Here is a 20,613-nt window from a genome sequence, read left to right as displayed (position 1 = left end):
TGATGCACACACTACTAGGTGTGGCAATGCTAGGTTTGCTCAAATTATAGTAGAAAATAACAACATGTAGGACACCATATTAGTATCATTAGATCAATTTTAGAACAAAATATAGACCTAGCAGTCTACCATTTGGAAACCACGACACACATGTATTATTCATTGTGGTGCACACACAAATAGTTGCCCATGAAGGGTGACAACTGCATACGTTTGGTGAGGTCAATGCGGGAGGGCAAACTAATGTGTGTTCAAATTGAATACACAAATAGAATATCGGCACACACAATGTGCACACACAAATAGAATATAGGCTTAGTGATGTTATTTTTTTTGCTAAGAGCACACCTAATCTGTGTTTAAATTGAAGGAGCTCAACTTTGTCAGTTTTTTCAAATGATTCTAAATGCACAATTGGTAATTTGTTTGCTTGCAGACGTACGGTAGCAGAGTACCTCAGCAAGGCATTACTCCGACTCCACCAGCGAACCTCGTGTCTTCGCATGGTGATGCATCACAGGTAAACTAGTGCAACTTTATCAAGTTAGAGTTCTAAATCGTAAACATGACACTGATTCTCTTGTTACAGGGTTCTAGGACATATCTGCACAACCAAATGATGCAGACAACGATGTCGTGGGTATATGCTCTGCGGATGCCAATGCTGATGCCGCTTCATGTGCCAAAGCCGATGCTGCCGACATAGTTGCCATGGGGATATCCTCCTGTATATGGGGTCGTCACAAATGCCTTGGGGATATGGTTCATGGCCGACATATATGTCGTGGGGATATCCTCCTATGGAATCGTCACAAATGCCTTGGAGATATGCTTCATGGCCGACACAACCACCTCCATCACCTGGAATGGTAAGTTAAGTCTACTTTGAGCTTTAGTTAACTAAAATGTAGTAAATCAAGCTACATCTATACGATAACATATGTACCACACCTTTTGATGGACTTGTGGACTTCTAGACTTTTTATGTGATGTTTGGACCTGTTTATGCGATGTTTGGACTCGTGTCGTGTGGACATATGGACTATTGTGTATATGTGTGTGCGAACTTGTGTTTTGGAATATTGGGTATATGTGCATGTTTTAAAATATAAACCATGTTCTGGAGGCTTCACATCCGAAGAGAGAGCCAAAACAAGGTTTATATTTTTTAAATAATAATAATAATAATAATAACAATGTGGGCCAAGCCGACGTTCCCATGCGGTGATATTTTTCTTGTAATGAGAAGTTGTAGTCATTTGATACATTTTTTTCTTTTCTATGAATATAATATAATTTATGTTTAGAACAAGTCTAACTTTATTTATTAGGTTTGACTAATTTTACATAAAGTAGTAATTTATGTTTGTGTCTCCAAGTAAATAGCCGAAATATTACATTTATAGTTAATTCAATGTTATTTATCGGATATCATAGTAGATGTTAGTTTTTTTATAGATTTAGTCAAGCTTTAAACCGTCTTAATTCTTAGAAAAAATTAAAATAAAAAAATCTTTAAACCGAGGGAGTAGTTGTGGAATCATTTTTTTTTGCAGGGAGGAGCTACGGGCTACGGCTGAACGATGAGGACAAGCAACCGAACCATCTTTTGTCTACATACATACACATGGTGAGCCGTGAGCATGCGTTTTTTGACCTGTTAAGTGTCATCTAATCTAACGATGCGATGCGATGCGATCGAGCTTTTGGAAGGAAAAAAAAAAGCAAGAAAGCAAGCAACCAAAGTACGCTTTCCGTGAGCTAACTTTCTGATGCAGCTGGCTCCGTCCCAAAATATTGTAGTGTAGCAAACCCTATGACACTGACAATTATGCAGCGCCACTTTCCGTTAGATCCTATCCTATCGATCGAGTTCGATCACCTGCTTGCTTGGCCCGATTGGGAGATTTCGAATCATGCATGGATCATATGATATCATATCCAACCAAAGGCAGAGAGGATGATCACACGTTGAGTTTGAATGCCCGCTTGAAAATTTTGCCTGTCATATTCTGCGTGAATATATATTATGACAAAAGGTAATAAGAATATTGAAGTTTGGAATTGTTGACTTCTTAGACGAACCCCGAGTACCAGTTATCAAAATATTAATAGTGTGACTACTAGCTAGACCATCTAAACCATCTTGATTATATTTGTCGATCTATATATTGAACAAAAAAATAAAAAATAAAAAACCCGGTGATGTCACCAAAGTAAGCAGTTCAACTTAAAATGGAGTGAGGAGACATGTGAAAGGATGATGAAGTATAAACAATCAAGCAAAAGTGAGTGACATGATGAAACCGGTTCTTACAAACGACTCGTGCACATGAAAGTCATGTGTGTGATGCGATGCGAGGCAGGTGTTTCACCTAACCTAATTAGCAAGTTAAGTAAACACACCATGGTCCATCTCGATCGCGCGATCGATCGAGTAGGTGAAATGCAGGGCCGGGTTGGGGGGGTTTCCTCCCCGTGACATCAAAAGGGATCAAAACATATCAGCCTTTATTTTATTTTTAGTTAAATTTAACCGGGCAAGTAATCAACAACCAAGCATATGCGTATTGTGGTGGGTGCAGTGTTAATATAATTATATATACATCAAAGACTGGCCGTGGCAGGGGTTAGTTAGGGTCATGGGAGAGCGGTTGGTTGTATATATAATTGCATTGCTATTCGCCGTAGTAGGAGAGGTTCGGAGTACCTTTCACTACCGCACTTAGCTGTTTTGACGAGTGCTTCAGAAAACACTTGGTAAACACTTTGCTGAGTGTGACTCTTGACAAACCTCACAAGTCTTCATAGAAGTTTTATGATTTCATATGAAGGCCAGCTAGGTTTCTATATATTGTATGTGACAACTTTAGCGAAACAATGTTAAATTTTTATCAGAGTTTCTACATATAATATCATGACATGTCGAAAAAAATTCATGATTGTCTGGCTTTGTTTGTGTTTTATACAATTTTAAACATAACTGAATCGCAAGTTTGCGATCACGTTTCGTGCATGGTGTCCGAAAATTCCAGTACGTTCCTAAAATAGGTCGTAACTTGTTCTAAATAACATGAATATTTTTTTGCCTTCACAATTTTCTATTTTTCGAGTGACTTGCAGTTTAAATCTGAATTATCCGAAGAAATACAATTAAACGAACTAAATCTAATAGTTATAACAAACACTTTGATAATTATGCCAAAATTAAACATGTAGGCCTACATACATTGTAGGAACACCAAAAAAATGTTTGGGGAAAAAAGAAAAAAGAAATATACTTTGTTGAGTGTTAAGACACTCAGCAAAATAATGGTTTGTCGAGTGTTTGCCAGGTAACACTCGGCAAAGAAGATATTTTGTCGAGTATCAACGTCTGACACTCGTCAAAAATTTAGCGGTCGTCAACTATAGACAGTTATTGACGGCTCTTTGCCGAGCGTCGCATTTCCCCGAGAGCTTGACACTCGGCAAAGCCTCTTTTGCCGAGTATTTATATATGTCGAGTGTTTTGCCCTCGACAAGATCTATATGAAGAGTCTTATTCTGCCGAGAGTGGCATTCGGTAAAACGTCGAGCACTCGACAAATAGAGCTGGATTCCGGTAGTATTTGTTAGGCCACCAAGGTTGAAGGAGTCAGAAAGAGATCGACCAGCAAGGTTAAATGTAGAGAGGGGTTGGGTTGATAAAGAAAACTTGTGAAGCGGCAAACACACTCTATGTCTCTATCTAATGGATGGTGTGAGTTTAATTTGATAAAGGTCGCGGTGTGAATTTTACCTGCGGAATTAAATATTTTCCATTTTCTTGTGAGTTTTATTTTTTTTTTGTTTTTGACAGATTGCTACGAAGGTGAAAGCGACCAGCTGGCTACATCAATTTTTACATTTCCCGATCCCTTGTTTATTTTTTATTTCCCTGGAGGTGAAAGAGACCAAAGCTTGCAGACGACGCACGCGCGCGTACTTGTGTCGTTCAATGGGTGGCACTAAATGCGCCAGTGGAAACTATCAAACTGCGTGTATCGTTCGTTGAGTTCGAGCGCGCGCGCGTGCAGTGAGAGAAGACGCGTGCAGTGAGAGCACCGGGCGAGAGCGAGACCCAGCCCAACCCGAACAACGACCATGCGTTGCGAGCTCAGGCTCATCGTCATCAGCTCGCCGCAGGGAAGCGACCACGGCGACGGCGATCGATCGACCTTGACGACCCGGCGAGCGCGCGCGGCGGTGTCTGTGTCTGTTGGCGCGTCGCTGCTGCGCCGTTGCGTTGCGTTGCGTGCTCAGACCGCTGCTGCGCCGGACGTCGTTTTATTTGGTACGTGCATGCTGCTTTTGACGGGGCAGGCAGCGTCACACCACACGGAAATGGCCGGACACGCGCGAGGCGAGAGAGAAAAAAAAACGACGGTCAGATGGGCTATTTTCTGACCCGCTGCGTGCTGTGTACTCGTCGTACCAAGCTGGCACCTCGTCAAAGTCAGGTGTGTACGTGGGTCGCTAGCTGTACCGTGTACGCGCGTACTCTACGTACGTAGTTGCTCAGTCGATCTCTACAGATCATAGGCGGAGGATACGTAGTCACGATCGCGCCGCACAAGCATACACGTCAAATTAAGCTAGCCCGTGCACACGCCTAACTTATTATTAGTTACGATACCGACTGCTAAAAATTCATAATACCTATACTTTTTATTTTGCTGCGACAAATATGTAGAGAATCCAAAAGGAGAGCAAAATTCATCACCAGCCAGCGAGCAGTCGTCGCTCCCGTAACAATAAAACTAAATTCAAAAGAGTAACTCTTAAAAATCACCACTAAATAGAGTAAAAAAATCAAAACCCGTAAGAATAAAAACAAACTCCAATACTAGCTAGTGTGCTTCAACAGTAATTATTATAGTCTTTATTTTTATGTGCATACTAAAAGAACCGAGATGTCCAAGAGGGAGTTGGTTTGAGTTTCTCGTTTTTTTTAAAAAAAAAAAGTTAAACCCTATTAGCAAGCCTAACTTTACCCCTGCTTATGTCTAGAAGAGTTTCCATCCAATGATCAAAAAGTTTTGCACTTTAAGTTGTAGCCTTTAAAATTAGTTGACCTCGTACAAATTAAAACACTGCAACGTTTTTTCTTTCTTTCTTTTTTTTCTCCAACGGTGGTGCAAGTAATAGTTTAGTGCTCCACATGCATGTGTAGAAACATATATATACTCCTACTAGGGCCAACCAAGCCGTGCTGGCCGTATCTGGTGCATACTATTTTTTTAGGTGAGTATATATATTTCTTTTTGGCTGCTGCGAATCAAATAACAATAATTGGACGCGTATGATTGGATCCCCCCGACCCTCTCCCTCTCGCCGTCCCAGCTTTGCCATCTCCCATGAATGAATGTGTGTGATCATGATCATGCCGTTTGGCTCTTTTTTTCTTTTCCTTTTCCTTTTTTTTCCTTACCGGACGTCCCTTTTGGTTTCGGACATGACTTGATATCTATCTATCTACTCCTAACTCGCCATCACCGGTCACCAGCTATCTCTCGTTCTATCTACCTATTTATCTATGGAGAGCGCGCGTGTGCTACAAATTGGAATTCTTTTTTTTTTCTCTCTCTCTCTTCCCTTTCCAAAATGACGGGAATACAATGGTAGTATAAGTAACAAATTTTTTTGTGAAAGACAATGGCTCAGCAATTACTACATCTTTCTATACGCCCGTGTGCGTTGCATCGGAAATAGCGCTCTATGTTCAGGAGTGCGTGGGGAAAAAAAGGCGATTCAATGACGTGTTCAGCTTGTTCGCTGCGGCTTGCTGCGGCTTCTACAGTATTTTTCTCTCTATGGATTGCAGCTGCAGCAGTCCAAACACCTGCAACAGTGTCGGCTTGTAGCCAGCCGAACACGCCCGTTGAAAGAGCGTGGTTGAGTTGCTGGTTCAAATCCACAGTCAGTCAGTCAGTCAGTCACAACTCACATGAGAGACAGCCTCGTCTCCTCTGCTCACGATGGATCACAGCATCGGCGTTTCCAGAATCGTCGCAACGCGCCCGAAAGAGACGTGCGAGCTGTTTGTTGCTTGGGCAGCAGAAAAGCATGGCGTGGCTTTTCAACACTGCACGTAAGCACAGGCACAGGACTTGCTGGCTGTGGCTGTGACTGGGTAGCTAAGCTTGGATCTTGAGGAACCAGTAACCGATCCCTATCCCATCATCGTCTGCTTCAAAACCCACAAACAAATGGTTCTTCCGGCGATCCAAAACCTCCCTCCCGATCAGCAGGCGCGGTGTGGGAGGTGGCGGGTTTAAGGCTCTTCTTGAAACTTGCACCCCTCGTCTCTTCGAACCGAGGGTTTTTTTTTTCGGCGCTCCGAGGGCCATTTTTACACGGTCCAAAAGCACAGGTCGTGTGTGTCAAGTGGCCGGCTAAGCCAACAGCTAGTGGTATTTTCATCCAGTAGTTGTATTTAAAGAAATAAATAAATAAATAAATAAATAAATAAAGAGATTTGGCATTTGACAATGTTCAGTGCAGTTCCATTCCCTGCACGGAATTATTATTATTGTTCTGAAACGGAGTACATGCCTTCGCTGTTTCTGGTCGTCCTGTTTGACCCATTCTCATCTTGATCTGTTCCTCAAACGTCTACCTCGATCTCCCTGTCTATCTATCTCTCTCTCTCTCTCTAGGTACTAATGGAACTGCTTGACCTTCTTGAGCCAGTGAGATTCGTAGCTAGACTAGATATTCATCAGATGGCTGGCTAGCTAGAATGGACCCTGGGGGGGATTCCAATAATACAGTAGCCGTTTCCTCCAAGCTAGCTAGCTGCTGCATGTGGCCTTCATGTGCATGCCATGCCATCCGCTGTGCGTCTGCAACTGCAAGAACTGCTGCTGCCTGTGTGCGCGCGACTGCATATAACATAATATATAATACGATCTCGCTGACAGCCTGACACCGTGTTAACCAGCACAGAGAATTCCTCAAAGATTGTTAACAAGTCAAAACTGCCGCTCTTGCTTGCCTTGCCTTGCGTTGCTTTGGGATCCAGGACTCCGCGTCACGTACTGGATGGGTGGAGGCCTGGGAGCACTTTTGGTGCAAGCAACCGAGTTGGTGCGCTAAAATATTCTCCCCGGGCCACATGCCCGGCTAGTACACCACCGTGTGGTACTGGTACTGCCTTGCATGGCCATCGGTCGGCATCGTCTGCTCCTACTCCTGCTCCGACTCCGATCAGCTGCAGCTAAGCATCACTGTTGGGTGTTCGTTCGTTACCAGCTGCTGATGATCTGAGCTGAGAGCCCCAGGTGGTATGGTATGCCGGGACCGGTGGTTGAGCAGAAGCCGAGATGATAGACTAGTGCTGTACAGGTTGGAGCTGAAGCGGACGAGGAGATCAGGATGATGATTCAGGAGGACCCCCCCAGCCGAGAGGAGAGATGATCCCTCTGACTGTGACGTCACCTCATCATTCGGGAGCATCGTCTCATGTACTAAAATAAAATAATGGGCGGCTATATATATGTGTATACATTCTCGGAGACCGGAATATTCACATTCCGCCGTCTAGAAAACGCATTTGGTTAGGAAGGTTGAGTATTATTACATGTACAATTGGACATACACCCCCCAGAAAGAAAGATGCAATTCTAAGTTTGGATTGAGTCAGACTTAGTTAAATGTAACAGTGTTTCTGAAAAAAAAACACTATATATTATTATATATGACTTTAAATATGCATAAGCTGAGAATACGATTTATAATTTCTCTTTTTTTTTGTTTTTGGAACGACGATGTAGCAGAGTATCAAGCTTGATTAGACTAGTAGTCCATGGGTTCGGATGGGGGGCTGCTGACACCAACCTGGTTAGATAGAGGCGATTTTTATGATTGAGGTGAGGCCTGTCCGCCTGTGCACTGGCTGTACTGTACACGACATGACATGGAAGAGGGGATTGGATTGCACCATCTGCCGACTGCCTGCACATAATTCGCCGAGGGAATCAGGATAATCTGGGGGCAACCTGTTATGAGCGTATGATGGCTTGGCTTGGCTGCTTGCGCGTGGCCCTGGTCCCCCCCGTCTCTTGGATAGATAGGTAGGAGGACGGTTGAAACCACCCACCTTTCTGTGCTCCGGTGGCCGGTGGGGGCTACTGCTGCTGGTGTCTGCCTGCCTGCCGGCGGCTGCAGATTCTCTTCTCTTCTTCTTCTTCTTTTTTTTCCCCCTTTTGGCGTTGGTTCAGCTGACTGTCCAGCGTAGCAATCAGATCGATCGATGTGCTGCGTACGGGAACGGCCGGAAACTAACTGTATGTACCGCAGTGTCTGACAGGCAGCAGCACTTGCACTCAGCAGTCAGCAGTGGTGGTGGGTCTTGTGGTCACCGGATACATTCATACACCTGTCGTGCATAATGGCATCGGTATCCCCAACGGGCAGGGATGGAATTGGCTGGCATTAATCTAACACAAGTGCATTAACCAAGAATGACAGACTGAAACTGAATAGGCCAAGTTGGCGTGCCATCGAACTGGCAGCGCACATGCTACGTGCCTATATCACACGCTAGCTCGTGTAGCTACAGCCCACAGCCTTTTTTTTTGGGTGGCTTTTATGATTGGAAGTGGATTAGGAGCAGTGGAGCAGCAGTGATCATCAGTAAAGAAAATAGAACAACTAGCACACTAATTGGCCTTGGAACAGTAATGAGATCCTCTGCAGGTACTTCCCAGAAGGTAATTACAAATGGGTCATTGACATGTGGACCCAATCTAGATTTGGACCCACATGTGAGTGATGGGAGAGGATTAGTTTAGGGTGCCTGGGCCTCTCCGGGTGGATCGTGGAAAAGGGATGGGGAGCAAATCGATGACCGACGCGCGCACGCCACGCCGAGGCCGGCCGTGGAGAAACGGGCAGTGGTGGACGCGTGGCGGCCGAGAAGAGAAGTGCCTCGTACTGTCGGAAGCTGACCGGAGCACATTCGCAATCATTCCCGAACCCGGCCGGATTCGCAAGTTTTAACGGTCATCTACTCCCGCCGCTGAAAGTCAACGGCTGCGATGTGGGGTGGGAGTGGTCAATGGCTGCTGAGATGATTACCAGACTCAAACACGCACGATTCGATTCGCCAGTTCGGCAAGCTGCACCTGCCGCGGAACTGAATAACCATCCATATCAGTAAAACCGCCGCGGACTTACATTTATACAACGATAAAGATCAGAGCAGCTATACACGAAGAGCAAAACCGGGACTGGGAAGTCCAGCAAGAAACACAGACCTCAGGATTCCAGAAGTTTATTGATTTCTGTTGGCATTACCAAAAAAAAAAAAAACAAGCCACTGTCACTTGTATTAACCATCTAGAGTTCTTGGAATGTCCAAACTGACGAAATCTAAGAGGAAGAATTGAAACAGGTGATCCACCAGCTATAACAGACTAAGTGTCCTCTTACAATTAACATTCATAACGAACAACCCAGCCGCAGGTCACCTTATAGCAGATGTCGAAAACAAAAAACTATTATCAAAATGTATAACAGCACTGAGGTACCAAAGCGCTTAGGCAGAATCAAGGGCCGAGAACAAAGCAGCATGATAACACCCCTGTGCAGGCAAACTCTCTGAACTGCTACAGCTATCATTTCTGGCAAGCAGCAGAAAAAAGGTGTGTACAGAACTGGCTGCAGAAAAAGGCCACAAGGTTTACATTCTGAAATTCTGCCTTGTCTTGATCATCCGCTTCAATGCCGCGAGCCAGAAGTTGCACTCGTCCCAGTCACTTGTTGTTAAGAGTACCTGACACCAAAATTGTGCAGTTGCAGATAGTTAGAAGTCAAGGAAGAACTGATATCCAAAACTTCCAAAAAGAACATGGAGAAGACAGACTCTACAGAACCTAAAAGATCAACGTCCAATCTACCTGGAGGTGCATCGCAGTGGCAAAATCGCTAGCATCAATTGCACTGCACAACTGCCTGAGTTTTGATGCAACGTTTGGAGATATGTCATCACTATTTAGTTTTGAAAACAATGCCCCTATTTTCCTTGAATTGTCCTCAATTTCACGCTTTTTTGCTTGAGTAGCTTGTGATCCTCCCAGAGCTTTGGACGTCTCATCGAATAGTCTAGTTAGTGTACCAATAACAGGTCTCAACTCAGCTACAAAGAGAACAAGAGTGTTAAGACATTTGGTAGACCTCATAGGAAATCACAAGTGAGTCAAAACAAATCCTTGAAACCAGAATAGAAAAGGTGAGATAAGATAGTCTAACAGCAAAGGGACGGAAGCCTTTAGCCTTGCATCTGCATTCAACATACCAGACACTTTTGTCGTATCAGCTGTCTGCACAGTCGGGGGCGGTGCAGGAGGAGCTGGCTGTGCCTGCACCTGTGTTGGACTTGAGGGCTGTGCGGGACTTAGACCTGGCCTCGGAGCAAAGCTTTGATTGTTCGATGGCATGAACCTTGAAGTTGAGTTAGCAGCAGCAGAATGGGGAAACATCTGGTTAGGGACTGTTGCTGGTACAGGAGCGCTCGGACCAAAAGAAGATACTGGTGGAGCAACAGGCTGGTATTGAACAGGTGATACAGGCTGATGAAATGTTGTTGGAGGTCCGCTTGGATAAGAAGCAGATGGTCCAGAAGGATACTGTTGATTTGCAGTGCCCTGTTAAACCAGAGAGACAAGTCTGTAACTAATATCACAGAAATACTAGTAAAATACAAGCAGTATACCTACCGTGTAAAGCTGGGAACCTAGGGTATTAGGTTGCTGATATTGTCCCGGATTTTTTAGACCAGCTGGGTTCGCAGGAGTAAATGCCTTCACTGTTTGCTGAGGCACTGGTACAGGTGAAGGGCCTGGCTGTTGCTGCAAAAAATGACAAACGAAACAGTGTGTAATGATTTTGCATTGCTTTAAATGGAAAAAGGCACAAAACACTCATTAACTTCGGGGGTGTTTGGTTAGAGGGACTAAACATTAGTCTCTAGTTTTTAGTCCCATTTAGTCCCTTTTTTGCCAAACACTAGGACTAAAATATGGACTAAAATGATTTAGTCTTTAGTCCTTCACATAGGTGCTAAAAGAGACTAAAAGTCCATAATTATCATGTTGCCCTTACCTTTTTGTATGGATAACTAATATTATGAGTATATTCTAAGGGTATTTGAGTCTTTAGACAATGTATTTAATGATTTTAGAATCTGTTTAGTCTCTAGAACCAAACATGTAGAGACTAAAGTTTAGTTCTAAGACTAAAGTTTAGTCCTAGGACTAATTGAAACCAAACATGGTCTTCATATGAGGCAAAATTTTGCTGGTCAAAACTCAAAAGTAGCAGATACTTGAGCAATAAAAACTTCAAATACATGGGGACTACCGGCTACATGTTAAGACATACCACAATGTATCCAACATTACATTTCTTTTGGTCAAACACACCAACAGAACAAGTGAAAGCAAATATTTGCTATTTTGCAATCTCTTGATGGCACAAAGACATGCAAGTGAGACAGGAGGTAAGTTAAAAAAATTCCCTGTGCACTCACACTACAAAGCACTGAGAAGCTTCTCAAAGCACAACTGGCCTATAGGGTTGTTCACATACATATGATGCTTAAAAAAGGATTTCCTGAATCACAAATACCTGAGAGCTGGCAGGGGCGCTAGGTGGAACAAACATATGGGTTGGTTGTTGAGGTTGATATGTGTTGTTGTATCCATAGGCGCCAGTAGGTTGTTGTGGGTAAGCTTCTGAATATGTATTACTTGGTACATTGTATGGCTGAGGTACCTGCTGTTAGCAGAGGTCAGAATATTATACTACAAAATCAATAGAGCAAAAATGCCCCTCCCGTTGATAAAAAAATGTTTGATGTTCAAGACATTGTCACAGCCTTACAAGATGACACTTGACTTTAGTTTCTATGAGAATATGACATTTTAAATAAATATGTCAAATATTGTGAATTCATTTTTATGATGAACCTAGCAACATCAATATTGCGATGTAAATCTACTATGCAACTCTTACAGAAAAGGTTTGACAGAAAGAAAACCTAAAACGGCACATTTGTTAGGATATATATTAGTTTATTCTGGCAAACATTGAACTGGTAAATCAAAATGATGGTACAGGAGGAACCTGGTAAACATTCTGAGAATGGTCTGGGGCTGTATAAGATTGATTTGTGCCATAAAGGGAAGGAGTGGCGGTGCTTTCAGAAACATAACTCCTAGCATTATCATTCTCTGCAAAATAAAACCCTAATAAATACTATGATATAAAATCCATGTGTAATTACCAATATTTTAGGACAAAGGCATGAAGAAAAGTGACTTTACCATGGATTCAAAAAGGCGAAACAAAAGACAGTTGCCGCAAGTTCAAATATGAATATTCACAGCATACATGCTAAAGGAAGAATTAAATCAATACACCAAATTTAAATAAATGAATACTTCATTTACATGTAAGCAACAACGAAAAGTTAAACAAAGATAAGGAAAAAAGGATAATCCCTATACAGATTTTAGATGTACAAGTTCTGAATAGAGGCTCAAGGTTATTGCATGGAAGGCTAGCCAAAAGCTGAATGACGTGGTAAGATATTTGGTTGTAAATAACAATTAGAAATATCAAACATAACAGGATGAAAAAACAACTTATGTTGCAGTACTAAAATGGGATCAGTGGTGTAAGGTATGAGATGGACAGTACTTTTCAATATGCACAGGCACCAATGAAAAATACAGAACCCATTCAGTTCAACAATGTGTGGTCACATCATAGCAAAAAAGATAGACCAGAAAAAACGGATCAGAAAACTTCAAACCAACTAAAGGCAGAATATCGGTAGACAAATAAGTGATATATGTTTGGAGTGACCTTCCATAGAACATGCAATTCGATCTCTCAAAATTGCCAGCTCATTTGAATGTTCATCTGATCCCAACAGTTTTAAATACTCCATTGCAGTTTTAAGAAGACCTTGACTAGCCAGCAATTCAGCGTAGTTCTCAACAAGCTTAGACAGTGATGAGCTAAATCTCTTGTGGCCCGTAGCAAGGGCGAGAGTAATGGTTTTTTCCATCAAATCCTGCATTTCCACACTAGTCAATTAGGAACTGTCTGGGAGCCATGCTATAGAATGTGAACTATTACAAAATCGTACCTGGAGAAGATCAACATAAATCTTCCCACCATCTTCAGATTTCAAGGTGCGGGACCATATTTCAACAGCTTTATCAATATTTCCAGCACAAATATAACAGAGGGTTGCAGCTAGTGTATCTCCGATATTTAGAAGTCTAGACGCAAGCGTGTCACACAAAACATGCCACTCCTCTTTCTGTGCAAACTGTTTTGAGTTCACAGTTAAGTTAGATTTCAAAAACGAGCTCATATCAAATTTATACCATAGATAAGGAATATGAGAAGTCATCAACCCAGCTAACAAACTGTTTCACGGGGCAGCATCCAGTCCACTGGTTAGAGAAACAGTTTTCTAAACAACAATCTAATAAAATGCAGGTAAATAAAGTTTGTTCAGTAAGGTTCTATTTACAGCTTTGACAGAGTTTGGACAAAGTTATGTTTTGTGAGGTGGTCAGATAATACAGCTTCTGTGCGACCCCAGCATGAGTTCAAGCATCCAGTCCCCAACAAAAAACATGGTGTTTCAGTCCTCATGTGTGCAATATCAGATTACCTGTTATGGCCACTCCGGTTTGAGCCTTTGAGGTCATCCACTACATGGGCACCCAAATTATGACCAGGCCAGGCCTGAACAACAGGTTTCAAAGAACAACTATATTTCCATTGAACTACTGCTCTACTAGTCCAGCCAAATTTTCATAACTAGGGTCAAGATGGTGCTAAAAACACATCAGACTGGATCACTGGACAGCGTCCAAATCAGTTCAGTCTATAGTGAATATACACAAGATAACAAAGAAAAAAATGCAATGCCACTTTAGGAGCCATCTATCAAAGCTTGAAAGTCAAAACCAGTCAAACCACCATCAAGGTAATTCTAGACTGAACAAGAAAATATTAATTGTAGTTTGCACTTACCGTGCAAAGCAGAGCAAGAGTTTCCTTCCATGAACTTAGTGGCCAGGTACTTACAAAACTCATTAAATCATTGCCCACCATAGCGGAGACAACCTATACTTGAAACAGTATAAAAATAAATAATGGTGGTTATGGAAATTACTATGTACAAATAAACAAAGATATTCAAAATCGAGAATAAAATGAAACCTTTAAGTAAGGTGAGATACTGTTTTTAAGATAATGATTTCTTGTGCTTTCCCAGAGAGCAGAACCACCGGCATGGGCTATAACCAAAGCATCAGCTATACGATTAGCAGAAAGACACTGGTTAACCGCCCCTTTGTAGTCTCCAACCACCAATGCATGCTGAATACTTTTGTCAATTGATGGATCTGACGGCACAACATCTCCAGACATTTCCTGCTCTGTCTGTTGACCATTTGTAGAAACTAAATCTTCAGCCAAACTAGCCTCTGAAGGTTGAGGATTGTTGAAAAAATCATCCCCGTTATCAGTAAGAAATTGGGCATCTGCATAATCGGTTATTGTGGCGTGATCAAGATTAAGTGTATCTGCCAATGTTTGGCTCAATTCATCAGGTGAACTTGCAGGTGGTGCCTGAGGTGGTTCGAAGCCAAGATGAGCAAGCAATTTTGTCCTTACAAAATCCCCGTCCTCAAACATAATCATCAAGAAGCCCCATGTTTCTCTCTCCTCATCAGATCTGATCAAGCAGGCATCGCATAAAGTTAGTCTTCATGCAAATGTCAGTAGTTCTACTAAAGGAGATGTACATACAAAGATTCTTGTGATTTTTTTTCACACAGAGCACGCAGCGAACTTTTGTCGCCATTCAGAATAGCATCTTCAAACTCAGCTGATCGGCTCACCAGACTTTGCTCAATCACCAAATTGTGCACATGCACCTATAAAAACATAATGTAAACACAGGATCTTGAAGAGGAGAAAACAGGGCACTGATAAGGAATACATACCTCAGATGTAGATGCTTGTGCACCTTGGGTGGGTGCCACCGGATGGAAAGAAACAAGTTTACCACCAAAGCCAAAAGATGCACCAGTGGAGCATTTCAACCATTTTGGAACCGGAGCCCTTTGACGCGCTGAGCATAATTTAATTCTTATCACTTATCAGACAAATCATATCACAGCAAAAGGTATGCACGCTTGTACAGTTAGTGACTGACTGGTAAGGCTGTTCAATTGGTACTCTGTCGAGTGAAGAAATAGATTTTTGATTTGGTGCCTACAGCTTAGTTGTAGTCTCGTATAGATATAAACAGCAATTTTAATCAAATGGTCACCGCAACTAAAGCAGTTCACCAAATAAAGGCAAAATAGTATCTAGACCAGTTAACAGAGCATAACACGGCAGGGAAATAAACCCGCCAGTAATAATCTCAAACATAAATGAAATCTGATAAAAGGGCATTGTCATAGAAAGAAACATCACATTTGTCCTTGTTACGAAATGATGGATCAAGGTCAATATTGTTGAAGAGTGCTTTAAGATGAAGGGATGTACACAAAACCAAAGGCAATAATCTAACTGAATATGAATCTAATTATCACAGAAACTTAAGCAAGAGGCACTATGCTAATTCACCTGGGGCACCAACAGCATCGCCAGCCGCATAAATACCAGAGAACTGTAAAATACAATAAATAAAGAAAGGGATTAAATACTAGTGATGATGGTTGATACCGTATAAAATAAACCTGGTGCAACCAATCAACTCATTTTATAAAATGCAAAGGACCAAGCATAAAATTTAATTCACACTGAACAAATAAATGAGGAAATTCGTTTGTCAAATGTATGTGCACAAAAGATATGATTATAATCGAGCTGAATCAGTCAGCCTAGTCCCAGCTCAACTTTTAGTAACAAGTCAATCAAAAAGAGAATCTTAAAGTGAAGCTTAGAGGGTTGAGGCCTTGAGGGCCTGTTTGGTCAACCTTAGACTCACAATCGTAATAGTAGATTAATCCTTCCAATTCACATTGTCAGTGAACCTTAAGTGCCCCCACCCCCAACACATAAACTCAAATCATAAGGTTGATCTAGATCTCTAAATAGCTTGTCGATTGATCTCTCCAGGCATCCATGGACCTTGCCATGTGTTCTCACCTTACTATGCGATCTACATTCAAAAGAATATGTAGCTCTAACCCACTATGTCCGCCTCATTCCTTCCGCGTGCACACACATTCACGAACCCTTTTGACTGCTCCACTGGTGAATGAGCACCTTAACTTCTGAGCAATTCACAACCTCGCCAGCCACCAATTCCCCGCTTACTGCTTGAGTGATCGCTGTTACCACAGTGTTGCGCTTAAAAATTGCCAGATAATGCCCCACAATACACTGTATACTTCCAGTCTGAACCAATTCTATTAGTGAACTTGATTGCCCTAATCACACATTTTCCAGGTCACAAACCCAGCTGAAACAAAAGCATTGACATGCTCAGCTGTTGGCTGTCGCCAATAACAAATTAAAGTGCCACATGATCTTTAACGTTTTATAACAGAAACATAGCAAATACTCTCCAACTGTAACTTAAGACAAACAGCACTAAAATGTCCTACTTAGATGATACCATTAACTTCTATAGCTCTATAACACTATTGACCTATATGACAAATAAAACATTTAATACATTATATTAGCAAATCCTACACCAGGTCTCAAAAGGTGGATGACAGCTCTGAGTGTAAGGAAGATGAAGTATATTCAAACCCACATAAATTTAACAAAGGATATCCAACATATATTCTGAAGTGGGAAAATATAATCATCAGTACCTCTAGGTTGTATATGCCGATCTTCCCATCAAATGAGGATGCTGCAATGACACCTGGTATTTTCCGGTACCAGTGAAGGTCAAAGTTCCAATTAGCACTTGCAGGTAGCTCACTAATAATCTGTAACAAATAACAAAATAAAAAGGGTATGGTAAGAAAAAAAAACTTGTTTCAGGAAAGAACATAATATATCTCTGCACTTTGCTTTTAGATGTTTAAGTTATAATATACCTCTCCACTAACAGTATCCCAGCAAATTGTTCTGTTGTCTTTTGAACATGTAAGCAAGAATGAACTATCATAAGGACACCACGACATAGCAATTACACCTGCTCAAAAGAGAATCCATCAATATAATAATAAGTATGTGCACTTTGTGTACATTGGCAAGCAATAGATGAGAAACAAACAAGATTAGTAAGAGAAATGAAACCTTTTGAATGGCCAACAAATTCTCTTACTGGTGAAATGGTCTTCCTCACATCCCAAACCTGTGAAAATAGGATATGAGCAGTGGTATTGTTCGAAATGAAAGAAAAACACTTAAAAGAATGAGTGTGTGATGCAAACTTGATGGAACATCACTGTATAACCACCTTTTTCTTCAAAAAGTACTAATTGCCCTATTTAAAGAAGTCAAAAAGGGAAATTAACAGCATTGTCCATTTAATTCCAGGTTCTATTAGCTTACATGGGGAAATGTAAGTAAACTAGATTATTTTTTAGATTGGGTGTGTAGAGGAAAGGGGAATTAGAAAAGGTAATTACTCTCAGTGAGGGAGAACTGTCATCATCTGATGCAACAATCAACTGGGTGGACATATCTGGATTCCACTGGAGAACAGAGCATTTCCTTCGATTTGAATCTGAAAAACTGATCAACAATTCAAAAATAATCAATCCAAATCACATATTGTATCAGAAAGAGATCTCGAAATTGCATAAGTAACTCTAGCAACTACTGTAATTACCTAGTCAGTGGTTTCTGGTTCCTTAAATCCCAAACAACTGCAGGTAAAGAAAACCAGTCAGACAGAATGATCAGAAGTCCAAGTGATGGTAGCTAAACTTTTGCAGAAGCAACCAAAATTTCATTTACCTGTCATCCCATTACTCGAAGTTGAGGCAACTATATGTTGAAACTTGGGATTCCAGGATAAACAAGAGATTTCAGCTTGAGCATGGGACCCAACACTCTGTTAAAATTATTTTAAAAATTTGATTACATGCTAAAAAAGGTGGATCCGAATAATGTAGCCAGAACATAGTGACACGGCTGAAATACCCAAATACATCCTGCTTTCCAGCTATGTCACGAGCCCTAAACCCCAACTTTATTTTCCATTAACAGCAACTCCCATCAATCATATGAATAAACAAGCATGGATATGCAGTAAGATAACATGAAGGATATTGGGGGAGGGGGGGACTTGGTTTGCATTCAACAGACTAGTGTATCACAGGCACAAACATCCAGGCGGCTACGACTATAATCTTACACAATCAGAAGTCCCCCAACTTCATCTGTGCATCAAATAGTGTAGCGCTGTAGCCAGTTCTGCTCATACTAAATGGAAATTAAAAATGAGAATGCTACTACATACTCCTTCCGTCCCAAAATATAATTCATTTCAGACGAAACAAACATTAATTAATTAACCTATGAATGTAGTTTGTATGTATGTCTATATTCGTTATCATTCATTTGAATGTGGACGTAAAAAAAGAGCTAGAAAGAACTATATTTTGGGATGGAGGGGGTATATTAAAACATAAAACATGACCGTCTGGAATGCAGTGTTATTAAAACTACGTTTGATGGTCTGGCACCTCAGGTGGAAGCTGTCCTTCAAAAAAGTGGCCGGTGAGTGCACTGTTTGGTACATGGCTGGAGCCATCAATCTTCAGAAGCTCCTAGCCATGTCGTTGCCCTCTAATCCTTAGGATTTGTGGGGGTTGGTTGGGTTCCTCCCTATTGGGTGTGGCTTGTAATTGGATTTTCTTGTGTTTTTTCGGGTTAGGCTTTTTTTTAGCCTTACCCTTGTTTTCTTTTCTATCTTAATGAAATGACACGCAGCTCTCCTACATAGTTGAAACCGCATTTTGGCGTTCTAAACTGTAGAACGCAGAGTTTCATGTGTTTTAGACCATTAGCTACTTTTGGGTCCAATCTGTTAGTTACTTTTGGTTGGGTCCAATCTGGCTCATGGGTGAAATTTTGGTAAGCCACTAACCTCTCTGTTTTGGTATTTAACTTCATGTTATTATATTATTGTCTGAAATTATGATATATTTGTATTTTTCATATTTTGTTTAAAACTACGTTTAAACTTTGTGTTTAAAAGTCAAAACTTCACCCATGAGTGTTTCAATGTTTTATCGTTTTAATAACCTTGCTGGAATGGCAAAAATCATGCTAGGGTCATCGTAAGCAAGCACGGTGAAATCATGTTTACCATGGAATGAAAAGCACTACTGAATCATTAGAAGCCATAAGTAGCAGAAACCATGCATCTCACGAATAACCATTAACCAATCAGGCAAATCCTTAATCCTCTTGTATGAGGATAAGCTCTGTGCAAAACTGCAAGTACCTTGAGTGGAGGGTACACAATTGGCTCAACGGGGTTCTTGAGATCCCAGATGCAAAGCTCCCCCTGCTCAGCCCCAGAAGCGAGCCGATTCGGTGTCAGCTCACTGAACTCCAGTCCACAAACCTGGCAGACCGAACACAAACGCGATCATCGCACGACGAACGCCAGGTGCGTAAAACTAACTAGCCAGCCCCGCGCAACTCACCGGTCCGGTGTGCTTCTCCAGACGCGCGACCATGGCGTCCTCCGCTTTCCCCTCGGAGCTGAAACAGCGGCAATTCAGTCAGAACGGGAGCAGATCCCAAGTGCGAAGCGGAGCGAGGAAGGCGGATCCGGACCTGATCAAGCTCAGCGGGTTCCACACGGCGACGGAACCGTCGCTGAGGCCACCGGCGAGGAGTCCAAGCGAAAAGGAGTCGCCCTCGACGGCGCCCGGGCGCGACCAGGAGAGGCGGTTGAAGCGGTCCGGGGAGGGCGCGGCGGCGAGGAGCGGGAGGTCCGGGGAGTCGGACTGGAAGTCGAGGCGGAAGATCTCGATGTTGGCGGAGGCGGAGAAGCTCAAGTCGACGGCGCCGGTCATGGTGCCCGCGGCGAGGTACGGCGCGTCCGGCGCCAACGCCGTCAGCGCCGCCCGCTGCGCGCTCTTGATGCACGCCATCGCCGGCGAGACCGCGCAGATCTGGGCGCGCGCGCTATAGCTCGCCCAGGGCAGGGGCGCTTTACGGAGGAATTGCGAGGGCGATCGAGATCGAAGAGGAAAGAGAAGAGAGGTGGTGGTGATGCAGCGGGAGAGGGGTTCGGCCGTTCGGGACTTGGCCGAATCGCTGCGGATCTGATCGGGCGGGGGTTTGCGCTTACGGCTTACCCTGCCTGGCGTGCTGAGACGCTTGATTTGGAAGCCTTCGGCCGGCTTTTTTTCAAAGAACTTTTTTTAAATGTTGGTTGTGAAGAAAAATTGGCTGTAGTAAAAGCTGATGATTAGAATCTGGGTGTTTGGTTCGGCTGCTGTGAAGAGAAATTGGTAGGTAGAATTTGGATGTTTAGATACGCAGATTATGAAATTGTAGATTCTGATTAAAAAAGAAACAGATAAATACAGACAACCAACTAGTGCATTACGGGACTGA

At 42.4% G+C, this 20,613-nt stretch overlaps 1 protein-coding gene across 2 annotated transcripts; it reads right to left on the bottom strand.

Moving 5' to 3' along the window:
* Positions 1-9,278: 9,278 nt before the first annotated feature.
* LOC103633515 (protein transport protein SEC31 homolog B) lies at positions 9,279-20,391 on the bottom strand. Of its 2 annotated transcripts, none has more exons than XM_008655196.3 (22): positions 19,825-20,391; positions 19,692-19,749; positions 19,487-19,609; positions 17,992-18,088; positions 17,864-17,900; positions 17,661-17,766; positions 17,326-17,383; positions 17,124-17,221; positions 16,893-17,012; positions 15,691-15,733; positions 15,060-15,187; positions 14,863-14,990; positions 14,272-14,788; positions 14,083-14,175; positions 13,181-13,366; positions 12,895-13,105; positions 12,151-12,257; positions 11,653-11,802; positions 10,743-10,874; positions 10,322-10,670; positions 9,924-10,162; positions 9,279-9,799 (listed from the first exon to the last, which is right to left on the bottom strand). In XM_008655196.3, the coding sequence occupies exons 1-22, from the start codon at positions 20,142-20,144 to the stop codon at positions 9,707-9,709; spliced, it is 3,393 nt and encodes a 1,130-aa protein (XP_008653418.1). In that variant the 5' UTR covers positions 20,145-20,391; the 3' UTR covers positions 9,279-9,706. The 2 variants fall into 2 exon arrangements, with proteins under 2 accessions (XP_008653418.1, XP_008653419.1); XM_008655197.3 differs by having other exon boundaries at positions 11,653-11,799.
* Between the last annotated feature and the right edge of the window lie 222 nt (positions 20,392-20,613).

The sequence above is a fragment of the Zea mays genome, chromosome 7 (genome assembly GCF_902167145.1).
Source record: "Zea mays cultivar B73 chromosome 7, Zm-B73-REFERENCE-NAM-5.0, whole genome shotgun sequence".
Lineage (NCBI taxonomy): Eukaryota > Viridiplantae > Streptophyta > Magnoliopsida > Poales > Poaceae > Zea > Zea mays.
This window is presented reverse-complemented; position numbering and strand designations above follow the sequence as displayed.

Bases quoted from the DNA above. Each gene is read 5' to 3' on its own strand.
- LOC103633515 (XM_008655196.3), bottom strand. From the start codon at position 20,144: ATGGCGTGCATCAAGAGCGCGCAGCGGGCGGCGCTGACGGCGTTGGCG. The intron at 19,750-19,824 runs GTCCGGATCCGC...CCGCTGTTTCAG, and splicing joins AACCCGCTGAGCTTGATCAG to CTCCGAGGGGAAAGCGGAGG. The intron at 15,734-16,892 runs GTACTGATGATT...TGTATTTTACAG, and splicing joins TCGGCATATACAACCTAGAG to TTCTCTGGTATTTATGCGGC.